At 41.7% G+C, this 23,524-nt stretch overlaps 1 protein-coding gene across 3 annotated transcripts in view; it reads right to left on the bottom strand.

Annotated features, from left to right (window-relative positions):
* Window positions 1-792: 792 nt before the first annotated feature.
* The window catches only part of ZDHHC8 (zDHHC palmitoyltransferase 8), a 118,842-nt gene continuing 96,110 nt past the window's right edge, over window positions 793-23,524 (bottom strand). For 2 of the 3 annotated variants that reach the window (XM_082325337.1, XM_082325338.1), the window contains 8 exons: window positions 20,557-20,729; window positions 19,768-19,870; window positions 16,304-16,395; window positions 14,472-14,604; window positions 13,461-13,578; window positions 12,615-12,724; window positions 8,603-9,639; window positions 793-5,637 (listed from right to left, as the gene is read on the bottom strand). In XM_082325337.1, the coding sequence (XP_082181463.1) occupies window positions 5,466-5,637; window positions 8,603-9,639; window positions 12,615-12,724; window positions 13,461-13,578; window positions 14,472-14,604; window positions 16,304-16,395; window positions 19,768-19,870; window positions 20,557-20,729 (1,938 nt within the window). In that variant the 3' untranslated portion in view covers window positions 793-5,465. The remainder of the gene's footprint in view (window positions 5,638-8,602; window positions 9,640-12,614; window positions 12,725-13,460; window positions 13,579-14,471; window positions 14,605-16,303; window positions 16,396-19,767; window positions 19,871-20,556; window positions 20,730-23,524) is intronic. The other variant, XR_014229621.1, reaches the window with a different exon arrangement.

Genomic DNA, 23,524 nt, shown 5'->3' with positions numbered 1-23,524 from the left:
ACACAAATGTGACTGGCATTTATAATGAACATGCTTGAATGGATCCTTGCTTAATGTAATTAGCCTATATATGCAAATTATGGCATCAGAAATCCTGCAGCAGCTGCTGTTAGGAGGGCTTGGCAACTGTGTGTGCTATGAGCCAGCCTTGCAGATCAAACGGACATATTTGCAAAGACTAGAAACAGACAGACAGATGAGGATAGACTAAAAATTGTACATCTTTGGGATGTATAAATCCAGATATGCTGGATAGAACATTTCAACAAATACCAATACAACATTTTTTCCGCAGTTGCTCTGTAGCAATGATTCACAATTGTGCCGGACCACAGAATCCCTATTAACCCCACAACTTTAATAAAAAACAGTATAGAAAACTTCATTTAGTGTTGTTTTATGGACCACTTACTGTGGCCTCACAAGCATGATCCATTGGTCACAACTAGGAGACACTCTTTTAAAGACTCTGCATGTTCTCTACTCTACCACACGCACCTTGAAAATGAGACTTAACTGGCAATCGCTTCTTATTACTATTTTGTCACCTGCAGATTTTGCACTGGAACTGGCCTTTCCAGTTCTACTGTTTCAGTCCACGTTTTGCACAAGTGGAAGTGCAAAAGGGCAGCACACCACGACCCATCTCGGCAAACAAATGTACCTGAGGCGTAACTCATTGGGGAAAACCAGACACTTTAAAATACTGAAGTGACTCAAAAGTTTAAAAAATATATATGTATTACGAGAGCCACAAAAAAGGTTACAGACAGAGCTCCACAAAGCCTGCACGGATACATTCCAACAATTCAAGGTGGCAGAACAGGTGAAATACAGACCATAAAAACGGTTCGACATTAACTTTCCAGACTGTCAGAGACAGCAACCTTGACCCCATCTTTCCCACACAAAAAAAAATATTGAATATATATATATATATCTATATCTATATCTCTAGTCTGGACCACAGATATAGTCCAAAGAAAACCACATTGCAATTTCCACATTAGGCTTATAGGAGAATAGGCATCATCTGAGGAACGTCCGTTGTAACGCCCATGAGGTGATTATCTTAGGCCAAGTTGACATAACATTATGCTCGGTTAGCAATTTTAGAACAGCAACACAACACAGTTCATTTGCTGCACAAGGCTACTAACACATAGCGCTGTGCAACCCTTAGAGCCAACTTTAACCAAACTAAGTAATTACATTTGTTTTGTTTAATTTAAAAAGAAAATGCAAATGTAAGATATTAGGGCAGTTCCTGCTATCACCTTTCTTAAAACTTCCGAGACTTGAAGACTTCTTTAACGTACTTGCTTACAGACACATTTTGAGACTGTATTAATGATCTTCAGGAAAATATGCCACCCTGAGGCTTTTTCCCTTGTTCACTTCAGGTTATGTCTGCATCCAGTTTTGACATAGGGGGCCAAATGCTGGTTGTATATCAGTGCAGTATTTGGCCCAGCGTTTCAAAGTCCTTGCTATTCAGACTTTCCTATGAGGTCAACAAACAAAGTAGTAAAAAAAAGAACATATTAAGGCTTCAAGTAAAAATATTTCCTCTCTCTCCCACCCATGTCGTAAGGTACATTTAATTTCATAATACTCAATATATTATACAATTAAAGATACAGAGATCCAACTTTTCAAGGCAGATTGTACTACAATGAAAACCTGGAGGCTAAATGGGAGCGTATGAACAGGGAACGAATGGCTAATAAAATGCAATATGCAATGAAAATTGATGCATAAGCTAAACAAAAACTATTGCTGTTTTTTAAATAAGTAATACAATCCACAGCTAAAAGTAAAAACATGTTGAAAAGATTTAAGACTTCTGAAACATGAAATAAACATGACAAAAATAAAGACGCTACTTTACAAGGTGTGTTAACTTGTGCTGGATTTTCATGGCTGACCCCCACCTGCTGTAAATTAGCATCACTTAAATGAGCTTCGATGGAGCCACACCAATTTACACCAGCTGAAGATTTGGCCTGTAGTGTCTGTAAAAACTGAGACTATCTGGGCAGAACCTTACTGCTAGTATGTAAACTGCTTGAAGAACTACACTTTAACATGGGCTGGATTCTGCTCCAAAATTAGACTTAATAAATAGGTCCCCAGTCCCGCAAGAGGAGCTATGGAAACAGACACTTACATTTCTGAGAAAATAGCTGCAGGTTCAGTGCCTTGGATGGAAATGAGGCTGGATTTGCTGCATGCAATCTCCTGTTAACAGTTCTGCTTAGATTATTCTTTCAGAAGATTTTAATAATTTACTCCAGGCTATGTGCACTGAATTATATGCAAACCTCAAAAGGAAAAAACAAAAAGACTTTGGTACCATTGTAAACCTATTAACAAGTCGAATGTCTCTCAACCGTGGGCAAAACTACTCACAAAATACACAAACCTTACATCTGAACCTGTAGTGACACAGTGCATTCATTCTTTCTTCCCTTACCCCTTGTGAACTATGTCAAAATAACCCTGGATATTAGTGCTTTATACACACAATACTGTGTTTAGTCTTACTGAGAAATTCTCTCATGAACTAATGTAGTTAACTTCAAAGGCTCTTTGGCCCTTCAAGTTCCTCAGTAGCTTTTTCGTTTATAAATGCAGGAGAAAGAACGATCAAAGTGGAGCATCACTGGGATGCAAATCTCAAATATTACACTGGTGCAAATTTTCAGCCTTGCTTGCATGAATTTCATGTACGTATTCACAGATACATGATAAAATGTGCCCTTGTCTAGCTCCCTAGCCCAAATTCAGTGTGTCACATATCCCCTCCTTTTCAGGGCTTACATATGGCATACATGATACTTTAAAAACAAGTAAGTCTTGTGATACTCTATGCACCAGAGTGAATTCCAGTCCTTGAGGAAGTACTGCATCTTCCTGAGGAGTTAACATCAGGGTAGAGTTGCAGATTAAGAATAGTTAAAGATGGAAGAAATCTATAAGGCCATCTGGTCTAGCCCCTTGCCCCTGCAGGCTCACCTCTTACAGAAATGTCTTTAATTACTTGTCCAAATATAGTTTGACTGTCCTAAATAGTTAGTCTCCAATACTCTGCCTTGGAAGACTACTCCACTGCCCCTGCCCCTCCATCTTTTCTGCCCCCTTCTAAATGCAGACCATTGTTTACCAGTGACAACCCTTTGATTTACCTTTGGTTTTACATCTTTTAACTACCGTGTTTGTAAAATTATGATACTCCGTTTCCACTTCATTGCTTAGCCAGTGACATGTTTTTAGCCCTTTAAATCTTCTCATCAGCCAGCCCGTCCAGTCTTTTAACATATATTGCTCCGTCAGTACCTGATCCAGTTTGCCGGCATCTTTCTGGTACCATGCTGCCCCCAACTAAAGACAATATTCTACATGCCAGTAAGCAAATCTGCATAGAAAGACTATTGCTTCTCTGCTCTGCAATGTCCTTACAGTAGGCATTTAAAATATCATCAAAGCAATAAAACGCACACTGATTTCTAGTTCACTGTCTCATAACTTTGGCCTATCGCAGCTGCATTGCTTTCCAGGTTTCTTTCAGGCAACATAGAGCATTACGCAGAGAGATGATTAACTTTCTTACGTTCTCTTCAACCTTCCTCTCCAAAAAATGATGTGATATACAAGGGACATAATAAGCGTGTATTGCAGCAGATGTCAAGATTTATCAAATCAAAAGATAAATTTTAACCAGGCAAAACTGAGGTCAATATTTGCTTTTCGGAATAAGTAATCTCAACATCCATGAAAACAAGTAAGATGTTATCAACACATTCTGAATTGCTACCAAATATCTGGAGAGCTGTCCATTATAGTCAAGGACTGAAAAGGATTCAACCCCTTGAAACAAATATCCTGAAAAATAGTGAATTTAGCTCTCTAGTCAAAACTAGTCACCAGGAGAACCAGGTGGGAAGTCAAGGTTTTGTATGCTGACTGGCTCAGTGATAAATAATAATTTTTAGTGACTTTGGCAACGGTTGCTCAGGATATTCTTAATTGCACACATAATCTGGCTAATTAGCATTGGTCCAGAACTCAGTACTTTTGACTTCTGAGGTGGTAACTGAGTGGGAAGGAAAAGGAGATAAGGAATGGTGAAAAGAAAAAAAATTCCATTTGTCCCCAAATTAGCTTTGCCAGAGTCCTCATATTTGTAACAAAAGTAATGCACCCCTTTCTTGTTTTTTATAGTAAAGTTGTCTTTAAATCCAACCAAGTAAATGTAGTTTTCTGGAGACAGGAAAAGGAAACCTCAGAATGTTAAATAGATTTGATTGATATTATTTTAAAAAGTTGTTCCCCAGGGGAAAAAAACCCAAACGGAAAATCCTTTGTCTAACAGTACTGAAGAGCAGAGGGAATGTGCTAGTAATTAGGCAGACAGAAAACTTATATCCTTTAGATGTACGCTTGGCTCAGTTACACATACTGTAAATTCAACAGATCATGATAACCTTGCTGCAGGATTACACAGATGGCACCAGGGCAAGGCAGTAAACCATGTTATTGCCTAAATCCAACAGGTAATGAGGAGGGTGCAGGGAAAGCAGCTGACACCTGTTTAAAATATGTTCCCATCCAAACATTTCCTTTTTTATCTGCTTGGTTTTGTTTCCGAGTCAGAGAAGCCTTTAAAAACCAGAGGGAGCAAGAGGTCAGAGTGGAAGATCCTTACTGGTGTTGCGGTCCTTTTCCACGAGAGACGAACACACACACGCGCACGCACACACACACGCACACAATTTCACACACAGGGAGGCGAATGGCAGACAGTGAGAAGCTGTTGCTATCCTTTCTCCTGCTCCCATCTGGGACCAGGGAGGCTTTTAAAGACGACACGGCGTTCGTGGCCCAAGCGCCCTTGTCTTGCTCCTTCCCAGGAGGAGGAACACGACCTGCAAGGCCTGGGGGACGCAGAGCAGTTCTCGCACACGCAGACTGCCCAGCGCAGGGAGCCCGCTTTCCACGTCAGTAGGAAAACAGCAGCTGGGCCTCTGACTCCTGCCGGACACATTGCTGGCCAGAAGAACTGGGAAGGGGCATGGGAAAAACTGAATGATCCTGGCCTGACTGTACTTTTTCACAGCACAACTGGTACACAACAGGTTTGTTAGATAGACACACGCACAATGGCTTTAGCGCTCTCTTGCATGAAAGAAATCCGCCCTGTGGTTGTGGTGTTAAGTCATAGCCAGTTCCCGCCTGTCGGTTCAGGAAGAGTCTGATGGTCTGTACAATTTTATTCCCTCAAGAATAAGGCTGCAGCTGGTTTTTGGCCAAAAGAGAAAGATGAAAACAGAACAAACCCAAAACAAGAAAAGGAGAGTGGCCGGCTGCTGCTGCTCCTTCTTTGTTGTTATTTGAGTCTTCACAGTGCTCCTAGCTTCATGGCTGGCTGAGTGGATGGCTCTTTATTTTTAATTAATTTTATTTTACACTGAAATTTCATAGGTTGTTCCACCAACTCCAGACACCTTCTTAACGTTTGAGTGTCTAGCAGGGCTGACAGGTGTCCCCTGGGAACTTGATGTTGAACCCAACCTGGATATTCCTTTTGGCTGTCCATTTATTTTACTGTGAGGTGTCTTCAACTGCATGTCATCCCTGCATCAAAAGAAATATCAAAAGACGCAACGTTAGTGACCAAAGTGTGATAGCAGAATGGCTTCATGCAGGAGAAACAATTATCCCTGTTACCCTGAGTCCCAGTGTTGCAAAATATTCAAGCATGGGAGCAACCTGGTTGAAGCCAGTATACTTGATGAAAAGCCACTGAAATGAGCAAATTCATTTGGCCATTAGGTTAGTGGATCAGACCCTGGTAATATTCGTTCATTTAATGACTTGCTTAAATGCTTTGTTGAACCAGACTAATTGCATGAGCATTTGTAGGACGCAGGAGTGTTTAACTGTCACCACTGTTGACCTTAAGCCAAACTGTGTCTTACAATCAGAAATAAAATACTCAGAAAAAACACTTCCCAGTTAAATATCCAGTTAAACAAAATTATGTTGCTCATCTCTGAAAGACAAAAGAGAGGTGAAGCGTAAAACTTCTTTATGACAGAAGACACAAACTGAATCAAGTCAGGAAGCACTCTAGGAAGCCTGTAATTAAAGACCATATTCTGGATGGACTCCTTCAAATAATTTCCTTTCTTATGACCTACTGCCAGGGAGCATGGACAACAGGCTTTCCTCAAAAGATCTCTTAAATTTAGGCCACTACACACTAAAGCTTAATGTGTCTCGTCCCCAAGACTCACAAAGTAATTAGATAAAAGCCTACCAAAGCACTTGGGTATGTTCTGGAAGTGCCAGCACAGCCGGGGTCTGCTGTGTTCTCACATCTTACTCCTGCACAGTGGATGTCTGCTTGGGTTTGCCTCCATCTGAAGTTCAAAACTGGCTCCCGCCAGCAGCAGTGACCGGGGGCTGAAATACCTTCCAGAAGGGAACACTTTCTGTCTGCCTGCAAACCGAGGCAGCCTGAGCTATTTCAGACCACCCTGACTTTTTCTGGAGGCCAGGGGGTTTGATGGATTAACTGTATTCAAAAGGCAATTTCTTTCCTTATGTGTGCCTGCAAAAGAAAACAAACTACCCCGGACTTTTACACAGCTCTTGATAGGCTCAGAATAGCTCCAAAACTAAAAGCACTTCTTATGTGGCAACCTGGTCTGGCAGCTGTACCCTGGAGCTGGAGCAGCAGCTCCATCAGCTCACACCAGCCTGGCTTCTGCTACGCATTTAAGCTGCGCTTGCACTAGAGAATGGAGTTGTGGGTATCTGAGCCAGCAAAACACACGTACAGAAATATAAAAGAAAATATTGTGTGGTTTCATAAAACACTGCTGTATCCCCAAACAGCCAAAATATGCAGGGACCAATTTCTGCATTTGCATCACCTAAGCATTATAAAAGCCCTAACTCAGTGCTGAAATTCCCCTGAAGAACACAGTCTGCCTCCTGAAACAAAGCAGAAAGGAGCTGGGGGGTGTTAGGGGAAAGGGGAGAAGGGAAAGACATTTGTAGTGTTACTGACAGAGAAAACGCGCTAGGTTTACAAAGCGCAGAGTGCCTGTGGGAGGTTTACTTCCCTGGGTAAAAAACTTTGAGTTTATGAAGCTATTTATTAATTTATTAATTTAGGCACTTGACTTGGCTTTAGGAACTTCAGTAAAAAGATCCTCTGCAATGGTAGCGTATGTCTGCAACTTCCTTTAACATCTGATGGGATCTGTAGCTATTTTAATAGCTAGACCACTTTTGCCAGACACTGTATTTTTCATTACTTCAAAGAGCTGAACTGAAGTGAATTTACAGGCCTTACATTTTAAACAAGCACAATGTGAAAGCAGTGGGACCGACAGGCTGACAGCATAACCAGGAACCAGGGACTGAGAAAAGGCAAACAGCTTTTCATAGTAGCATCTTTCCTACAGCAGTAGCTGACACATCCAGGTCTCAAACAGAGGGCACAGAGGCCAAAGAAAGTCCACAGGTCTTCTTTCACTGAAAGAGACTCGGTTCTCTAATACATATGAAGAGGAAAAAATGGCTGTCTGCCTCCTGAAAGTTAGATCTTCCACCAGTAGACAAATCTTAACAACTGCAATTCACTTGAAAACGTTGAGGCAAAACTTGCTGGCGTTAAACTTCAGGAGACCTACAAAAATGGTTCTCCCATATTTCAATAACTTTCCCCAAAATGTTGGATAATGCCGGAGTGAGAAACCTGGGACCTTAACCAGAGGACAGCATAGTGCAGTGAGTGCCAGACGCAAAGAAAACCTAGATATTTCTGATGAGCCCTCCAGGCCCCAACTTGGCTGAAATACTGCATCCTCGGTGGGACCATGTAGATCTTTCAAACTTTCCAAGCCCTATAGTCTTCAGAAAGAAGAGAAAGAAAGATAAGTGCATGCAGAAGCTGCAGCTGAGGATCTTTCTCGGATACCGCTCACTCAGGCTCTCAGCACAGCAAATCCTCTCTCTCCCCACGCCTTCTCACGGGAAGGAAGAAGGCAGCGAGGCCCTAAGGTAATGCCAAGACGGTCTGTGCTTTTATCACCAGGTGTGTACTATGGGACACTCAATAGCTAAATACACAGCTCGCTATGCCAAGCACAATTTCCAGGACTGGTCTCAGCCCCTGTTTCCCTTAGTGCAGGGTATGCTTGCACGTGCTGTGATCCCAGCTTTGCCTCTCTGTCCAAGCAATGGCGGGGTCCAGCCTCCCTTCAGGCTGCAAACTAAAACAGCTCCACCCTTTTGTGCATAACAAGAGGGATAATCTGCATTGTATCTTGCAAATAATTATACAATTCAGCTAAGACACTAAACCACTACGACTTTTACAAGTTAATTGACCACCTGCAGTTCATGTGCAAACATTTTGTCATGATGAGGTTGCTATGAGGGTGTCGCAGAATTGAAGAGCACCCACAAACCTCCCACCCTCGCTGGCCTACAGCAAACGTAATCTGGATTGTGCCTCCAGCGAAACGCCCTGCACTTGCCTGCAAACAGATTCACATTGCTAAGCAGCACCTAAAGCAGTACATACCTTTGTGCTCCCACTGATTGCACCTCTGTAATTTCCACAGTGTTTACAAACGAGACAGCCTTCGGGCCTCCATAAGAGGGTGACCTAGGCATCCCTGTGGGGGACGACGGGACCTGGTGGCCTGGGGATTTGTAGGAGCCATTGCTCACCCTGCCCTGTAGTGCTTGATGGGACTGGACATTATTATTGGCTAAATCAGCTTGCAGAGAGGTTGTGGAAGTCCTTGGTGCTCTTGTCATTGCACTTGAGAGTGAAGACACTGAGGACTGCAGTATAGGGTTCCTTGTGCTAAAACTGGTAGCAGCCATCAGATTGTCTCTAGATCCATATCTCATTGCCATGCTGCGCGGGTCTTCAGAGAGCGTGCTGACTTGCTGAAGGCTGTAAGAGCTAGGGGTGTCGTAGACACCCGAGTCTGCAAACACTGAATCAGGGTGCGAGTGGAGGAGCTTCTCCCTCTCTTCCATCTCTTTCCTCTCCTGGATGGATGCCATAATGGTTTTGGAAAGGTTATCATAGCGGACTGGGGAGGGGTCTCGCTGATGTGGAGCTGGACCCCCCAGCACTGGGCTGAAGCTCTGCGGTGGCTGGCGTTGCAGCTCGCTCCCCCGCAGATGGCACATTTTGGCTGATAAATATGGGGAGTGGTACCCAATGGAGCTGACCGCAGAATGGGCGATGCACTTCCTCCCCGAGGGCGACATGGGGTTTAGCAAACTGTCATATGAGAGACTCCCATTTCTGTTGGACAGGGAATTGGGAGAAAAGATGCTTTTGTAAGGGGTGGAAGCCGCCCCTTCAGACTTTATTGGATGAAGGGGCACTTTGTCTGTCCCTCTCCTGCCAGCAGATTTCAGGCTCAGGGATCGCGAATTGATGGCAAAGGAATCTATCTGGAGTGGGGAAGACTGATAGGTCTTGTGGAGGGAGCTCTTCCGGTAGCTGGGGATGTCCAAGCTGGGTTCGGACTGGTAATCAAGGCTCCTGCCATCCTCTTCTATCAGAGCCCCTTGACTGTGTCCCTCCTGCATGGTGATCTAAAACAGAGGTGAATATGAGAAACAGAAGCCAATGATATGTAAGTACAGGTTTGCTCTCCATGGTGAGTGCACGGGAAGAAAAGAGCTGGAGGTCTCCTCAGACTGTTCTCTCAGCCCAGCTATGACACAGATTCATTATAAGGAATCTCCTAACTCCTGTTCAGCACATGGATAAGCACCTTTGAAGCAAGGAGGAGTTATTCATAATAAGTGCTAAATAATATTGCCAGTAATAGATATGTCAATACACGGACACTGAAAACACAGAATGAGAGACCTTCTAAACTGAGACTCAAGTCTCAGTCAAGGTAAATCAAATTGTATGTAATCTGATAATACTGCCCTTGGAAAAAGCACTTCACTTCAAGCTTTCTACAAATAGCTCTTGAGTTGAGGGATGTCTGGTTTTGCGTGCTGAGTCAGAAACACTTTGGGCTTCATTTCAACACACTGGGGACCAGCACACTCTTACCCGCTTTACTCAGAGCTATGAATATTCAGTAATTCTGAACTTCTGGTCATAGGTCTTCAAAATTAAGCACCTAAGCTTAATTAAAGCAGAGAGGCTCCTTCCCACCATTTAGACAACAAAATGAAGCAATTTTCTCTTTTTAATTGCCTGTGTAGGAGAGAGTGGCCGTATCAGAGAAGGAAACATAGGCCATAATTTATTTATGTGTACTGAAAACAGATAGGACTTCACTTTGTTTTACTGTAGGAAAGATTGCTTACAGTTCTGTTCACTTAAAATGCCACTCTGTGCTTAGCAAATAATTTTTGCTGTCATTATTAAGGAAGAGTTTGCCATAATGCCCAATAAATTGGCTACATTGGCTCTGCAAACAAAGAATTATTATCAGTCACATATTTAACCAGAAATGCAGTCAATGCAGTTTGTTCTTTATCTAATTTCTTTTAAAGGAAAATTATTCAAAAAAGCCTAACTGGAAAAAATCTGTTTTATTCTGCATTTTTCTTCAACTTTTTACTTTGAGCTAGAAGATCAGGAAATATGCAAAACAGCTCACTATCTTCTAGAGCATGGTGCTAAATTTGGCTTTCTCTGGAAAAAGGAGACCAAGTGACAGCCTGTAAAGGAGGAGAGAGCAATGATGTAGCTTATATTTGTGCTACTTATCCTTGTGCCCCGATCCCTCTTTCCTAACAGCTTTCGCTGCTCAAAAGCAGAATTACACTGACAGGCTGAAGAACTGATACAGAAGAGACAACATGATATTCCTCACACCAGCCTGTCTCTTTCCCTCCGTACCTTATACTTAGATATGGCTTGGCAGACAAATACATGCTATCCTATCAGCTTGCCAAGTGAACTCATTTTTATAACGTTCCCACTTGACTACTAGAAAATTGTGACTACCATAAGATTGAACAAGTCCATAAAGCTGATTGGATGCACACCAGTCAGCCTATAGTAACAACATCTTTTTAGGTTAGGATTGAAACAGCAACCCTCAGAGTGAAGATGCTGTACCCTGTTATCATTTCATAGCACTGCCCAGTCTCCTGGCCTCATCAGAACCTATCCTGTATCTATATTGCATCTATGGCTGTGTACTGAATGAATAAAACAAGCTTGCCTTCCATGGTGCTCTGACTTTTGGCATCATGACCCAAAATACTGTTACTTACACAGCTCAAAATTGCTAGCTGATGCCTGTAAATGGAATATTTTGAATTGGATGTCAAGCCATTTTTCGTGTAATAAAGTGAAGATGATAGGGTATTAGACTTTTTGGATACAGTGAACACACTGTTGTTCTTACGTTCCCTTTCATAAGCCAATCTTTTCTTCATTAAGTGGACAAATCCAAAGAATAAGATTTACAATTATTGCAGTAAGACTAAAACGTGAACTTGGTGGTAGCTGGAATTCCACCATCTATCACCATCTTTCTTTTCAAAACAAGAAGGATACTAGAACAGTTTTCTTCTTCATTTAAGGAACATTCTGTCTCATTCCAGTGTTGCTGCAGTCAATTCTATATCCCTACCATATTTTCCTTTCCTTACTTATATCATCCCCATCTTTTTGCAGGGGTGACATTGGAGGACCTGACAAAATTAATTGTAAGAAAACTGCATTGTGTGTGGTGTTTTAAGGGTATCTCCACTGGTCTGTGAAGACTCGGACACGTATTGCAAATATACAAGTTAGATCGGTGATTTTCAAACTGCTGTTCTTGGGTCCTGGGGGACCAAGGAATATTTGCAACAAATCCATGAGAAATAAGTGAGAAAAACAAGCCTTTTAGCAGTGGGCTTAGTTTTGCACTCTGCTTCCAAAGGGAACAGTGTAAACTGTTTCAAAACTCCTAAGCAAAAGAGAAAACAGTCAAAATTCCAGAGCAAGTCTCTCTAATTGTTTGGACCTCAGTTTTCTTGATAGGAGGAAATGGTGCCGAGTGCTAGGAAGTGTTTTTTTTCCATATAACCCAAATGCGCTGAGAAAGCGCTAAGGGAGGTCAAACGTGAGCAATCTTCCATTAATTTTAACTAAAATATCTCTTGGGATGCTTTAAAAGTTCTTTCTGTTTTGCAAGCTGACAACTTAAGGAATCACTGAGCATGTTGTCTGTTGGCTAAAGGGTCTGATCCAGAAAAGCGCTAAGCATGCCCAGCTCCCTCTGAAGTGAATGTGAGTTGGCACCTCTGGCAGGAGAAGCCAACGGGAGGTGACACTTCTCAGCATCTCAGGATCAGGCCGAGACCCTGGGAAAGCAGCAGTGCACGCCTGTCAGCAGGACAGACGTGTCAAGCTAAACAGAGGAAAGCTGCGAAAGCAGACATGTTTTCATAAAGAGCATAGTGAAAATATACACTATCGCACAACAATGCCAAGTGGTGTTATTTACTTTTACACTCTGACATTCACTACAGCCCTGCGGTGCATTTCTCCTCAGCTCCACGTTGCCCGGTGTTAGCTGGGAGCAGATTCTCCCAGGCTTGCTCACCTGCTCAGCCGTAGCATGGTAGTGGACTTTGGGATTGTTGCTGAAAGCCGGTCGATACTTGTACATGGCAGGTGTAGGAGGGCTAATAAGTTTGGGTGAAAGGCCACCTTCTGTAAAAGACAAAAATTAAAAAAGGACTTCCTATTAAAATGTGTGGACAGAAAGCTATCACCCCTAATTCCTTGCTACCCACGGTCCTCTGCAAACAGATCTGTTCTGGAAAGAATAAAACTTGCAGTACTTTTGTGCAGAATTCCACCAAATTCAATGGGGCCCCTGTGGAAATAACAGTACATTGCTGCCGGATCAGCAATCAAAAGAGAAGAAGAAACAAGGTGTAATACATTAAAAGTGGCATGACATATTTTGGTAAATAGTAATTTTGCCATAATTTTAAATACTAGATATCTGGGTTGAATTCAGCTACTAGTTTTGTCTGAAAAAAAAGAGGGGTTTTAATAGTATCAAAGCCTTAATTTCACATTTTCATAAATGAAATAATTCAGTTTGTAATGCCTAAGCATTTCATGCTAATACTTCTGATCCCTTAGTTCAAAATGACATTTTTCATTTTAAAATTGATCAAAAATTTAAGAAGGGGTTTAAAAGTGTTTAAAAACTCTGCGAAACTGACATGAAACACCCAACCCAGGCTTGAATGACCACTTCAAGCTGACTTTTCTCTCCCTTTCCTGCCGTTTATTCCCCTGGCTCAGAACTCCTATAAACAGAAAAGAACCCTTCACCCAGGTCCCGTTACTGTTTTGAAAGAATACCAGAAGCCTTCTAAAGAGGCTGAAATATTTTCTTATTAATAAAAATAAAACACTGATCATGCAACTATACCTTCACTGGTCCCCAGCTGCCCTTTTAGCTCAGAGTACTTGCTTGGATCTCCTTTGGGTGGGAGAGGTGGTTGTACATCCATACTTTTATCCTCCAGACCTTCCAGGCTAATTTTAGACTGAAAATGACCAAAGGATCAATCGTTACCCACAATCTGGTTAAATAACAGCACGTGTCAGAGTGCTGGATGTACCACAGAACAAGAACTACCTATACCTATAATGACAAACATGATGTAGCATCCACTGCAGACAAGGACTGTCATGTAAAATTAGCATTGTCGTAACAAGCCAGTAGAATTTTAAATGCACTACCCTAGTCTCCTTGGCATGCTAAATAACATTATCGTCGTGCTAGTTAATATGTGGAAGAAGACAATGGACTTTCTAGCATTTTTCAGCAACTTTCCAAGCAGCTCTCAGCAAGTAACTATCCAAAGAGTATAACAAGTAACTATCCACAAAAATCTTGCAAGGTGGCTTCTTTTGAATCCACTGCTTTTTATATGACTAAACAAATCCTTCTATTTCATGCCAGGAGAAGCTGAAAAAAAGAACAGGAGAGAACTTGGCTTCTGAGCCAATATTCCTTTCACTAGACCACAAGCCTTCCTGCAGTCTGCAAACTCAAAACCGTCTTTGAAGTACAACAGCTGACCTGGTGGTACAAGGGTTCCCGCCCAGTGTTACATTTGTTAAAATTAATTTGAACACCAAGAGGTGGCAACTCTTGGGACAGAAAGTAACTATTGCAAAGTACAGCCACCTCTTCCAAACGATGCCCAGAGACATTCTATTATAGAGCTGCAAAAAGGGCTGTTACTGGATCAAGAGCTGCTGTTACTGAACCTGGGTTACTTCCAGAGGATGAAATATATGATAAGGACTCAACCTCTATCATTTGCTCCAAAAAATGCATCATCTCAAAGTGATTTTTAATGACAAACTCATTCCCAGGCTTGATAATGCTCAATCCATGCTCTTCAAAAGCAGCACTTGAAGGCTGCCCTACCTTGCTCCGGTTGAGGTTGGCTTGGATCCCGTTGTCACTGATCTTCACTGTGATCTGTCGCTCAGATAAATCAGGTCTGAGGAAAGGAGGCTTCACACTCACAGCTTGCTTTTTCTTGGGCTCAACTATGTACCTGATTAATTGTTCAACAGTCATCATTAAAATAAACAATAACCTAAGAACAAGGCATAGAAACAAGAAAATCTTCCTGCTTCCAGGGTATGATTTAAGAATATGTCAGGATCTAGGTAACGAAACTCCATTTATTTCAATGGATGTAATAATTACAAAGCAATAAAAAGATCGATGGTTTTTTTAGTGGGCAAAAGGAGAGGATGCATTAAAAAACCCAAGCAATTTTTGAAGCACTGATGACAAAAGCATAGTTCCCATGAAGAGAGAAAGAGAGGCCTGCCACCAATGGAAGCAATTTACTAGATCTTACCTAGTTAACATGAAACAGCTTCCCTGCAGTGGAAGACGGTGACTGGGGGAATAAGACCCAGCACATGGAGAGTTAGCAAGGAGAAGATGATGTGCTGTCAGTTCTAGCTTAGCACATGGTGACTTGTTTCTGTAGCATGTCCAGAGTGTTCAAATAAATGGAGGTAAAAGAAACAGACAGGTCTATAGGAAGCAACAAATCTAAAGGGAAATGGCTGACTTCAGCTATCTAATTTCTTTCCAGTGGACTAGAATTCTGTAAGTACAATTGGGCAGTGGCTGTACAATGCATAAATATCAATACACACACAAGCTTCCTCTGTTTTATCTAGTGAATAGGACATTCTAAGAGCGATGGCTTGGTGACTTTCAATATACAGGACAATTTGAACAGGTCTTCACAAAAGACAAACACTCTGCTGGCTGAAAGTCTGAGAATAGCCATGATGATAGTACTCACACCCCCCTCTTAACAGGAGTGTCTCCCAGCTTCTAATATCTGGCTCTCTTAAAGTATCTTGACCTGATTTTCACGTTTTGTTAAGTTTGAGAAGCAGCTATTCCAGTGTCTTCACTTTAACACACGTAACAGTCTTTTAGGACTTATTTGTTGCATAGCAAAGGGAAAAAAAAAAAGGCAGCTAATAGTGTCAGGGTCTGGAATTGCTCAATACCCTGAAAAGGCTCAAGTAAGTCTTCTTGTAGTACAATTATTAACATGTTTGCAGGCTGGACAGCTCACCACCTAGGATATTTATACTCCACCTGATCTATTGCATTAAAATCCTGATTTCAAAATGTGAAACGATAAATCCATTTCCCCCAAAATAGAAAGCCATAAATAAAATCCCAAGCTCCATGATGTAGACCTCATTGAAAATCTGTTTTATGATAATGAAAGTGCCAGTGAGATTGAAAACCACAGCAGCCTTAAATTAGATTTAAGTCTCAAGGAGAAAGGCTGATTTTAGATTCCTTCCTTTTCTCCAGCAGACTAGAATACCTGGACATTGACTGTACGGTGCAAAGAGTCGTGTTGGGAATATGGTAACATACAGAAACTTACCTTGTTACTGAAATCCACTGGATAAACAAGTTGGTGAAGACAAGGGTATCAGCTCTTGATATAATTTGACATGCTCATTCCAAATAAACATTTCTGGGATGAGGGTTATGAATTACATGAAGAAAGCAACTGCTTGGACAGGTTACAGACATGCAACAGTGAAGCAGCTATCGCAGAGCTCTGCCTTCAGGAGTGTTTTGCTTTACTTCCCTGTTATTTCATCAGCGGTCTTTAACTTGTGAGCCCAACCAAGCACATTTTCTTCCTCTGTTCCAACAACCACTCTACCTCCCTCATTCCCCCTTGAGAGCATTTCTCCTACCTGGGAGCCAAGGGGCTGCAGAGCACGTGTTCCACATTTCCGCAGCATCCTCGGGTAAAAGGATTCACTCCCCCACGGAATTTACCTGTCACCTGGAAACATATGCAGGACAGTGCTCAAACCTCTGGTTGACCTCTGGTTTGTATAACCCCTGGTTATATAAAAGTCGTCATCCCACCCTCAGAAAGCCAAGAACAAGTATGCCTTGCCCTGACCCTACTGTCCTTCCCAAACAGATCGTTTTTCTTTGAGTGCTGCACTTCCTCCCTCTGGCTCTAACACCGCCTCCATCAGCCGCTTCTAGCTAGGAGGCACACCAGCGAAGGATCCCCTCCCAAAAGGGCAGGGAGCTCAGTGTGACTGGGTTTCAGAGTGGCCAGGTTCACCTCCCCGTGCTGCGCCTGCATTAGATTCGTGCCTGCTGTCAGCCAGACATCCTGTTTTGGTCCCTTTCATTCCCCTGTCACTTCCACTCCTCTGCCTTGGCAAGTCCCCTCCAAACAGGAATGTCAATTCGATGTTCGTAATGTGGGATGAGAGCAGTGTTTCCTCTCTATCAGCATCCCATCCCTAGCAGCAATCAGTACAAACCACTGCCTTACGCGGGAGGGTGCCAGGAACTCCCTGGTGATTACAATGTTTGCTTGGAAATGAGCTAGTTTAATAAAAGCCAAGCCTCATTAGACTGGTGGGATCCATTCAAAGCTTCATAAGCATTACAAAGGGTTTGTACTCTACAGGCAGATACTTGAAAGTAACCATATGGGGATAAATACCAATAAAGCCAGAGAGATTAATAGGGTTGCCATTAAAAGCATTACTGTTGCTGTTTGCAAGTAATGCATTTTAATCAACTCATAGTTCTGATCTAGCAACAAGTTTACGGAGTACCAGAAATACTTTAATTACTTGCACATAAAATAATGATGATTAAATGATTTTGCAATATATTATGCTGGCCTCTTTGATATAACATAAAACTCTTTAAAAGGCCAAGAGAAATGTTGGGAGTTCTGAGTGTTGAAGAGTAACCTGATGACTAAAACGTGGGCCTGGGACATTTGGCACATCTGCATTCAATCCTGGGCTTAAGCTGTCTTGTGCCAGATGCTGGCAAAGCACTTCATATCTCTCTGCCCATTTTCTCAAACACAATATGAAAATAAAATTTCTCTAACTCACAGATTACATTACTAATTATATCAATTTGGTTTCTAAAGTAGTTTGAAATCCACTGATAGAAAGCAGTCTCAGAAGGAAGGATATTTATTTACTCTATTCAGAAAGTAAAAATACCAGGATATGAGCAGATGTTGGGTTATGGGTTATTTTGATTCCATAAAAGACTTTCAGAGGCATTCAGAAAGCTCACAAACATCTAAACTCAGCCACTATGCATTCCCAAATCACAGTCTGCCTACTATGAATGCTCAAAACCTACAGGCTCCAGAATGAACAAATACCAAAAATTTACAGTACAACACCAAAAATGTCGGTACCACTGGCCTATAAAATGTACTGGGAAAAGAGGACAAGTGTAGTTGAGCATATTTGTAACTGGAAAGCTGACAGGGGATAACTAACTGTGAGAAAAGAGAATCAATACTGAGACGGCAGGAGAAAAGTGAATGTTTTAAAACAGTGGCAAAGCCAGGAGCAGATCTCATATCCATCACTCCTGGTCTGATGCTCTAATTACTTAGATATGCTTCCTTTGAAAGGGACCTGAAGGCTGGGAACATGCATCCTCCAGTTACAGACAGGCAGTACATATGACTAAACAGAAATTAAGACCAGATTCTATTTAATTTTCAGAAAATGGCATGGGAAGATGAATTAATCTCAAGTGGTTTGGTAGCTCAGGAAACCAAACCAAGCTAGGATGCATTTTCCAATAGTTATTTCGATCAAGTTAAATACAAAATTCTCAGCCTTCCTAAATGTTAGTGTAGCCACAAACAGAAGTAGTTAAATTTTGCTTTTTTTAAAAATTATTTTTTTCCTTTCTCTTCAGCCTAAAATTTTCATGGACAGTTTTCATCGCTGCACAAAGACAAGCCTAAGGCAGACCATGATTTGGGCTATGAGACCGAAATGCCCTGGGTTTCATGCTACTACTGTTACCACTATCAAACCTAATACTTGGCCAAAATCAATTTTAAATTGATGAGCAGCTGATTCCAAGCAGGACAGAGAAAAGCATTTAAAGATCTACAGCTATGGTAAGCCTACTTTGTTCAAAGGCCATGTTAGGCACCAATTCAGGATGACTTCAGATTCTTTGCTTACGTAAACCTCCCACACTATTCTGGATAAAAGTTTTTATTGTCTCTTGTGGGACAGGAGACAATCTCCTCCCAGTTTACGAAGGCCTGGCCTCCGACAGTTGTCTTCAGCTCTTACAGACTGCACAGCAGCCACCAGCCTGCAGGACAGCCAGAAGATCACACTGCTCAGCAGGAGCTAGAGAGCGCCCATAGATGGAAGAGCAGTAAAATGCATTGGAAAAAAAGTGAAAAAGAAGTGTGATGTGGAAAAAAAAAGGGAAAAAAACCAGATGTGTGAGGGGCACTTTGGAGCTGGAGCTGTGAAAGGGTAAAGCACTGGAATGCACGCAATTAATTTGCCTTGGGAAGAAAGCTGAAAATGCTGTGTGCAGCTGACTGGCACGCTGTCTCACCCAGTGTCAAGCTTTCTAACGGAGCTGCCCCTTACGAATGGCAGGGGCATGCTATCGAGCCCATGACTAGATGCCTGTCACCCCTATCATGCTATTGATAGGCACATGCGTATAGGTCTGGATCGCCCACATAGGGGCTGTGGATTATACATGTTTGCGTAACTGCAGAGGAACTAAAGTTTTACAGGCTTTTTGGCACAAGATGTCGTGTTGGCACTTGGTTTGGAGAAGCAAAACAAGTTAGGTCCAGTAGCCTCTCTGTGTGCGTGTGCACATACGCATGAGAACAAGAGAGAGACAAAGAAAGCGAGACAAAGAGCTAGCTCAGACCTCGTTATGTGCAGTGTGGGTTAGCTGGGGGAGTTCAAAATATCAGGAGACAGGGCAAAAGCATGATTTAATCTTTTCCTTTCTTTCTTTCATTCAGTCCCATGGCTTGTTCAGTCTGACTTACAGAGTTTGAACTTCTGGGGTTGATGGTACTCACCACATAAAACCTATTTCAAGGCCATAAGTAGATTTTTAAATAAGCCTGGGATGATCCTTTGTGGTTAGAAGGGGGAAATCTTTGCTTGTAGTGCATTCAAGAAAAAAATCTGAAATTAAAAAACTAGGCAATCTTCCTAGATCTTCACAAAAGCCCCAGCAGCTGGAGCAGTGGCTGGAGCAGTAGCTCTTACTGCTCAGATTTGGATCATTTTTCGCTTTACCCAAGCTGACTTGCTGACTTTCCTTCCCAACTCAACATCTTAGCCACAAACACAGAGAAAGGATTGCTTCTTACCTGTTCATTCGTTGTGCGCCCTCGGGCCACTAGAACAATATGGAAGCCAGTGAGACCAATGACTGGAATAAAGAATAACCCAGCCACACACATGACAGCCATTCTGTAACCAGGAGTTAAAGAAACTGGGATGAGTGAAGGGAAAAAGAGGCTATGAAGGAGAGGGAGAGGAAAAGGAGAAAAAAAAAATCTGGGAAATAGGGAGGGCGTCCCTCACCTTTAATTAGGTCTGACTAAATTTTATCTCAAAGTGAAGTCCATCTGCTCCTAGCCTGGGTCCTTATCCTTGAGATGGTTAAAAAATAATGTGAACTCATTGATTCTGGCTCTAACCACCTTGTAAAGATCATTCTGCGCTAATCTAGCAAGAGGGGTAGCACCCCTCAGAGCCAGCAGTTTGTGTATTACACTAGCATGCAGGGGGACTGCTTCCAGGGCAAACTCTGCTTTAAAATACAGCAACAGAGTTTGGAATACAGTAAATAGTACCCAGTGCTTTAGAGTCACACCTAATTGGAAGTAACATTCAGGGAGGCAGCATATCCTTCTGCTGGGTTGTCATGGCCAAGACCGAGACAGACAAAAGGTCAGCTCTAGTTTTGGGGGTAATCAATGGTTACACAGGTAAGATGGGTACGGAGGAAAACCTGCACTAAGCAGGGGAAGAGCAATGGGGGATCAGGAAAGGAGTAGATCTCCACCAGTTCCAGGATGACAAATCTTCAGATTCATTCTTTCACATTTTTCTTAAGGCCACCTTGAGTCTTGAAAGAGCAAAAAGAAGGATACGTAATGGTAGTATGAGCTGCTCCCAGCTTTTCCATATGGTTTAGTACGAAGATGAGCCCAAAGGTGAATACTCCAACCATGTGCGTACTTAAGGACAGCAAGAAGAGAAAAAAATAGCGGTAGTTCCTCCGTCCTATGCAATTGTTGACCCATGGACAGTGATGGTCAAAATCCTTGTAAAGAAAGGGAGAGATAGGGAACAATATCCAAACAGTGAAAGGAAATACATTGTCTTAGAGATAAATCTGAACCATCGTCATGTAAAACTACATCAGGCTAGTTCTGCAGCTTTACAACACGCTAGACTGTCTTTATAAGGCTCTTCTTAGGACCAAGCGGTCTCTGTATCTATGGATGGAGAGGTACTTGAGTGTTTATAGGGTTCAAAGAGAGGGTATAAAAAAATAAAAGACAAGCTATTTATCTGCTAGCAGCAGAAGCACTAATTTTGTATCATCCTTAGCACGAGGAGTCAATTACAATGAAGTTGTTATAACCTAGAACGTTTTGAAGATGCAATACTGCTGCAGAATTCTCTGCCCCACATTCCTGTGTTTATACTTAGCTGAACGAATCGACTTTAAACAATGGACATCACAAAAGATACTTTTTTACCAAGCAGGTCCCCAAAGAAAAGCAACAGCTGGATAAGACACAGGCAAAGTTCTGCACAAGTTCATTAACAGTTATGAACCCAAACCTAACTATTTGTCTCAGCTGAAAGTTCAAAGTCCCTCATAAAGTCAGATCTCCCTTAACAGGAGATTTAATAATGAGGGCAAGTCACAGACACCTTTCAAGTGCCTTTACACAGTTTTATAAGCATGTAAATCCACTGTCTTCAATGGGATTATTCTTGACGTGAAGACAAGATCAGGTGCAAGAAATAAACCCTTCTTATGTCTCTGCTCTTCAGAACAGATATTACACCCTCATTACATCAACAAATGAATCACTTATTCTTTGTTTTGTGGTAATGCTATTTTTAAACATTCCTCAATGGTGACAAAGGGGTTTTTGTATTTTTAAGTTTTGCACAATGTATTTACCAAAAATTTACAAAATACAAGAAAATGGATTAGAGCTTTCTCAAAGCACATGAGAAAATGACAGGGGCAATTTAATAAAAGCCATTGCAGGCTATATCTGAAATGCTGACATAGCATATGTCTATTATGCAAATCTGGTTGTATGCAGCCCAAAATATCAATGGATTACGAAACTATATAAATACTCACTGCAAACACTTCAGTAAAGAAAACAAAAATCTAACTACTTTTGTCACAGATTCATTTTTAGGTCCCTCTGGTCACAGGCTTTAGGTTTTAACTGATTTTATTTCTGCAAGTGTTGTCGGCTTTTGTTGTTTGTTCATTTTTATCAAATTAGCTCAAAATTTTTCTATTTGGGAAAAGAATTTTTATCGCACATTCTAGCCTGGAAGTGAAATGATGTGAATTACAACCCTGAATGGGTTCCACACAGAAAAGCCAGTAGAGTTGCTCCTATCACTGTCTCCAAGCCCTTCTAGAATAGACAGGTGAGTGGGAAATAAGCATCACAAGAATCAATAAAGCATGCTGTTTAAGACCATGATTTATTGATTCCAAAGTCATTAATGCTTTTTGCCTATATTCCTCCACAGCAGTCATAATTTAATTATACAAGCAGAGCTTCCTACTTGCCCACCACAATAGTAAGGAACAACCAACTGACCAACCATCAATAAAACTTTTGGAGAGCCAGACTGAGTGACCTTGTGTTCTGCTATTTTATTTAGGTTACTTTTGGATTTTCTCCCATTTTCATTTCTGCTGCAGAACTGACTCCAATGGAGGCCTTATGGTGGCGTGAAATTGCAAGTGTTCATACCAGTGAGTTTTGAGCAATCTTTTCCTGAGAAAACTTCATTTGTTGAAAATGAGTTTTCATGCTGAGCCACTGGGGAGGGCAGAAGAAAGAAATTCCATGGGACAACTGAGAATTTACCATCATCTAAACAATCCTCAGGATCTAGAATTAGTGAAAACATTTATGTTTTAAAACTAGGAATATACGACTCAGGTTTTCTACAAAAAACCCAGCTCTATTCAACAATTCACAGCAGTCTAAAGAAATTGTGTGACACAACTTAAGAGCAGCTGTGGCTATTCTCCTCTACCCAGGGACCTTGGCAGCTCCTTACTCTCCGTTTTCTCAAATCCCGCATCCTTCTAAGGCCTTCCACAACAGGACAGCCTTGTCCTATTTATCGATGGTTACTAGGGACAGCACTGCTTCCAGGTAATTATAACTTAGATATATATTGCCCTGAAGGAGAAAATGACTGACACAAGATAAACCCAGGCAGCCTTTCTCTCACACCTAACTGTGCTGCTTTCTTTGGGACTATTCCCTTGCTTATGGCAAAGAAGATTAGGACAAGGATGGTGTATACAGCATTCCAGCTGACTCTGGTATTTTTTCCCTTTCTGATTAGTAATTCCTTTCATTTTAATGGCACAGCTGAATACATTTCAGACATATTAAAGATTTCATCTTTCTATTGGGAAAAAAATAGACCTTGCAGCAGAAATGATCCTTAAGAAGTGGAATTTTTAGCTCAGCGATAAAAAATCCCCCCTGGCAATACACTGCTGTGGATACAGCACTCTGTACTTACAAGTTTGAGAGATGTTTATAGCCCAAAAGCACATCTTACTGTTTGGGGGCTATTTTTTAAAAAATCCTGTGTGCCTCACCAAGACCCTAGGGCTATCAAGAAACATGAAAGTCCCACAATTCAGAGCGACCAACATTAGAAACATGAACGAGTTCATGCTCTGAGCTGGGGTGTTGAAACACACATGGGGTCCTTCCATTGAATGGAGAACAACGTGCTGAATTCTAGTTTGGTTTTCCTAAACCTCACACACCATTCCAGCTTCTCTGCTTGTCCACTAATGCAGGCACCAGTTTGTTCCAAATT

The sequence above is a fragment of the Platalea leucorodia genome (assembly GCF_965183815.1).
Source record: "Platalea leucorodia genome assembly, chromosome: 12".
Classification (NCBI taxonomy): Eukaryota; Metazoa; Chordata; class Aves; order Pelecaniformes; family Threskiornithidae; genus Platalea; species Platalea leucorodia.
Note: the sequence above shows the minus strand (reverse complement) of the source record. Positions and strands in the feature narration are given on the sequence as shown.